The sequence below is a fragment of the Panicum virgatum genome, chromosome 6K (assembly GCF_016808335.1).
Source record: "Panicum virgatum strain AP13 chromosome 6K, P.virgatum_v5, whole genome shotgun sequence".
Classification (NCBI taxonomy): Eukaryota; Viridiplantae; Streptophyta; class Magnoliopsida; order Poales; family Poaceae; genus Panicum; species Panicum virgatum.
Window position 1 is genome coordinate 32,942,217 of NC_053141.1, and position 5,366 is coordinate 32,947,582.

At 44.8% G+C, this 5,366-nt stretch overlaps 1 protein-coding gene across 1 annotated transcript; it reads left to right on the top strand.

Annotated features, from left to right (window-relative positions):
• The first annotated feature begins 1,369 nt into the window (after window positions 1-1,369).
• On the top strand, window positions 1,370-2,912 carry LOC120712248. Its single transcript, XM_039997999.1, has one exon. It carries the CDS (start codon window positions 1,423-1,425, stop codon window positions 2,653-2,655), a length of 1,233 nt encoding a protein of 410 aa, XP_039853933.1. The 5' UTR covers window positions 1,370-1,422; the 3' UTR covers window positions 2,656-2,912.
• Window positions 2,913-5,366: the final 2,454 nt, after the last annotated feature.

The window sequence follows — 5,366 nt, forward strand, 5'->3', positions numbered from 1 at the left end:
AGTAATTTAGTACTGATTTTGCAAAAAAATCGTCAGGGTCGGCAGACCCCGACCCTTACATGTAGCTTCGTCCGTGGGCAGTCGACTGCACCACTCAATCAGTATATCATGTAACCTTTAGCACATCATATCCATGCTTATGCAACCTGTGAGCATTGCGCTCGTCACAGATTCGAGATCTCAATATCTTGACGCCCTCACTTGAGTTGGAGTGGGAGTGCATCAGCTGGATGCAGCACAAACGCAGGATAGAGCAACGCCATTGCCACCCTGATGGAGACTTGCAGACGAGGTTAACGAAGAGCTCAACGACACAAGCTCGGCAGTGGTGTGCTTAGCCGCGAGCCATGGCCATCGATGCTACTCCACAAGTACCAGACGGAGGACTCTTAACATCATCAGGCACACGCCAGAGTTGGACCCGTGTGAGTAGGAACACGCTATGGCAGACAGGAGCACGCCACCGCATGTGGACATCACAGGCTCTCCACCACAGCTCGAAGTCATGAACAAATGGGCCCTCCACACCACAGCTTTTGCACTCCATTTTTCCTGCTGCCACCCATCCTCAAAGCAATATATATTAGCACGTATGTGAACTAGAAAGCAAGGTGTAGTTGATGAGGGAGGAATGGGGTCACAATTTGTGAGCTCAATGCAAGAGACTACTGTCTGAGAGTCAAATTTATATTGCCTTCCACGCAAAGGCTAGAAACATTGAAGGCGGGACACGAGCTCTTAATGCATGCATCCTCCCACAAATAACACTTGAGAGGCAGCATAGACTTTAATAATGGATATTGTCAATACAAATCAATGAAGAACAACAGCTAAAGGAAATGGAAAAATAAGTCCATACATGGTTTGGAAAAGGAATGCATACATCACATGGCTCCTCTCTTCTTCGTCTTTGACGGCAAGGTCCCACAGCTCCTCACACTGCCAGGTGGCCCGCACCCATCATGCTCATAGGTGTAGGGTTTGCATGTATGCGTTCATAGGAGTGAGTGTGCATGTGTTGTGAGTATCTGAATTATATTTGAATTGTATTGTATAATTAAAAAAGTAATACTTTTCATTCTAGCCCTTGGACATTGTAATAATTATATTAATATTCTAGAATTATTGTTAATCTTCCAATCCAACCTCAGCATCTATGGTTAGTATTTTTACGTTTTAGCATCTACCCTGATCTTTGGTGAAATTAATCAGTGTTTCCATGCTAGAAAGTCTTATCTTCTGACTAATAAAAAGATCATATTGCTTTTTTTTAGGAAGAAAAGATCATATTGCTGGAACCTTTGGAAGTTGGAATTCGCCGTGCTCTAACCTCTAAGGCTCTAACTCGGCCCGGCCCACCAGGCCGCCGGCCTGAAATTGAAACCCATCCGAGAGGCCTCGTCCGTCCTCCGTCAGGTCACCATGGCCTCCCGTTCGCCGCCGCCGCCGGCGGAACCCCAAGCACCGCCCGCTCCCACCACCATACGCGCCCTCTCCGATGACCTCCTCCGCGATATCTTCCTCCGCCTGCCGTCCCTCCCTTCCCTCGTCCGCGCCGCCTTCACCTGCCGCGCCTTCCTCGCCGCCGTCCGCTCCTCCCCCGCCTTCCGCCGCCGCTTCCGCGCGCTGCACCCGCCCCCTCTCCTCGGCTTTTTCATCAGCCCCGATGGCACTGAAACGCCCTCCTTCATGCCCATCCGCCGCCGCTCCGACCCGGACCATGCCGCCGCCGTCCGCGGCATCGATGTCTTCCTCACCCGCGTCCCCTGCGACGACGACGTCTTCCCCGGGTGGCACATCAGCGAGTGCCGCGGCGGCTGCCTCCTCCTCGTTAACTGGGATTCCAAGCAGATCGGCACCTACAACCCCCTCACCCGGGCCCTGGATCTCCTCCCGATGCCGACTGACGAGATATCCAAAGGCCACCGCGGCAAGTTCATCCCCATGTGTTACTTCTTGCTTTCCTCCGACGACGAGGCGCCCGACAGGTCATCGTTCCGCGTGGTCTACTCCTGCCACGACAAGTCGCGAGTTCGCGCCACCATCTACTCGTCCGCCACCAGGAAGTGGCAAATTCTCCCCTGGTCGGAGCCTGCGCCGGCGCAGCCGGCGAGCGGCAAGTACTGGCTTCTCGCCGGCACCCAGGTGAATGGGTTCCTGTGCTGGTCACACTCGTGGCATGCCTACATCGTGCTTCTGGACACCGCTGTGCTGCAATTCTCCTTCATCGATCTGCCGGAGCTTTTGAAGGGGCAAAGCCACCTTTACATGATTGGGGATACCAAGGATGGGAGGCTCTGCATTGTCTCCGCATTTGAATTCACAATGTTTATTTGGTTCCGAAGAGCAGGTGCTGACGGCGTTGACATGTGGATGCTTGAAACTATCATCCAGTTGGATAGAGAGGTTCTTCAGGCTACCGGGGGCTCACGGGAGGAACATGAAGACCTCAAAGTGTTCGCGATTCTGGATGGCGTTGTATACATGTCGACTTATGAGAGATTCAGAGATGCAAGTTTACCTTGTTGGTACCTGTCCTTCTGCCTGGAAACTAGGAAGCTGGAAAAGCTCTTTTTTAGTAAAACTCATGGCCACATGCATCCATACATCATGGCGTGGCCTTCTTCTTTAGTAGGTAACAATTTGGGCCCTTGACATGGAGGGGTGCTTGCTAAGTGTGGAACTGGTTATGGTAACTTAGGAGGAAGGCGAAAACTACAGTTGCTATTGTACTCTTATATTGAGTTATTGACATCTATTTTGTTTCACTTAATGGTGGCAATTGTTCTTTAATAAATTGTATAGTAATATTAATGTCATAACAAGTTTTGTCTAGCATTAGTAGTTCATTCACTGACCTTACTGTACACCAATAGCACTCTTTATTCTCTGCATATTAGAACTATTACCTTGTTTCTGTGTAGTCTCTAAAGCACCAGGCCCTGCTGTTGATTAATGTTTGTGCGACAGGAGAAACAGTAACGGAATATAGTATATGAGTTTAAGAATTAATTCCAGAATAGAATGCAATGTGACCATTCCTCTGGCTACTATCTTTTGTAACCAGCCCTTTGGAAAAATGATATTATGTCGATGGAGCCAGCCACAAGACAGTTATAATCCTGTGAGCAAATACTTCCATGCACACTGCATGTGAGGCTCAACCCCCACTATGTTTTGATAGCTTTTGAATGTGTGTGTTTTCTTTTGGCATAAAATATTTCTTAAGTTATGAAAAATCAACAATGGATCTTACTGAAACTACAATTCAGATTTGTATTTAGTTGTATGCCTTCAAGATGGTGTATATCTGACCAGAATGATTTCTGATTTCAAATCAGAGACTATGGGAGAAAGATTTTGAGCATACGCTTTAGTTTTTATGTCGATATGTAGCTTGCAAGATATATGTTTAGATATTAATGGTGTCAGATCAGTTTAATTATGTGCTATAACATTATATTAGCTCCTCAGTGCATCGAGTTGTTAGTAAATTGTATTAGCATGAGGTTTGGTTGTCCTAAATTTATTGGTTTCATAGTCAGAAGACTTGATATGTCATGTTTTGTCAAAATAATGGTACATGGAACCTTAATGTTTGCCAGCTGCATTGAAGGAACTCTCTTAATTTCGTTAGCTTTGTATTTTACTTTTCTTATAGCATTGTGCTGCAAATACTTGAGGTTCAAGACTTTAAAGTCTATTTATTAACTCCTGACTTCTGACTGTGGACAACATCATCACCTGAAAATTTAGAAAATTGTTCCAAGGCCAACCTTTTTGAGATGAATGCTGTTTGAGGCTTTAGCGAAATATTTGTTTCGAGTATTGAAACATTGTTGTATGTATCTATTGATTGAATTGTCAAGAACATGTCTTATGATGTCCTTTAATTTATTCAAGCATCCTAATTTATTGAGGAAAAGGAAAATGAAGGTATTCCCTTGTGTACCATTTCGTTTTACCCAAGGTGAGGCAAGGTCCGTAGTTGGAACTAATATTTAATTTGCAATTTTGTTTCCTATATATATTCTAACGGCCTGGAATCATTCATGATAAATATGAATTACTAGGATCATCATGATATAATGATTTAGGTTGTTTTATTCTTTTTCTTGGATAAGGAGATGATGTCTAAATTTTTCCCTCTAATTTTCTGTATTGAAACATTATTGATGTGCCTTGAATCCGCTTATTGCTTTTGTTATATATATGTGTAGGCAAAGTCAGAAGTGAAAGAATTTTACAATGATCCATTCTAATCATGCATTATTACTCCATTAGTAAGATACTTCTGTAAAAATGAATATTTCAATGCCACCATCAGTTGTGATGCCCTTTGCAAGTAGCTTTGAGATCCATAAGCATAGTTTGAGTCAGATATCGTCAGGTGGGCTAGATCTTCTGTTTGCTGCAGGAAAGCAAAAGCCAAGAGATGAGTTGGAAAGAAAATGATTAACAAATTTAGAAGCTACAAAGGCGGCATAGGAAATCACAGACTGGTATGGTTCCCAGAGGAATGGACATAGGAGTTGTGAATTGTAATGTAGTGTGTGAGGTGTAGTTCTCGCCTGAGTCAAGGACGAGGAGCAATAATATTTCCCTACCTTTATGAGTGGAAGCTTGTAGTTCCATCACATTGGATTCTAGTAAAGGGATGCGCCTTCTTGTCTGATCTCAGCATTAACAGAAATGCAGGAAATGCTTCTTCTCGCCCGAGCCCCGAGCATTATGTCTTAGGAAAACCATTAGCGCCCTTTACAGATGAGGAGCCAGAAACCAGATCAGCAAACTGAGCTTCAGACAGCTTCAACCCATAGCATTGGCTTCTTACATCTCGAAATCTTTGCACAAATTCAGAAACTGACTCGTCTGTTCTCTGCTTCAATGCTGCCAGACATGTAATTCTCATCTCTTGTACACCAGCATAAAAGTATTGATGGAATTGTTTCTCCAAATTGCTCCAACTCATGATGGATTTTGGAGGTAATGATAAGTGTAAACTGGAATAAGGAGAATAGTAGATTGCATTGATGTCATGGTGGTGCATGAATACATAAAGGCCATAGGCCCAGAGTATCCTAACAGCATACGGCTGGATACAAGCGTATATACATCACACATGCATATCAATCAACGGTCCCCCTCAGTCTGAGCTACGAGCAAAAACAACGGCAAGGAGACGGACTGGAAGTTAGCAGCACCGGCGAGACAGCAAGACAACATCTAACTCCCTTCGACGATGCTGCGGCACAAATATTGAGGCTGCGGCAGAACTCCATGAAAAGAGATGACGGTAGACCTTTCGTGAAGATATATCAGTGTATTGAGAAGAGGTCGGAACGTGCAGAACACGGACCTCTCCA

What these genes read in the sequence shown, in the direction of transcription:
- LOC120712248 (XM_039997999.1), top strand. Translation starts at nt 1,423, where the DNA reads ATGGCCTCCCGTTCGCCGCCGCCGCCGGCGGAACCCCAAGCACCGCCC.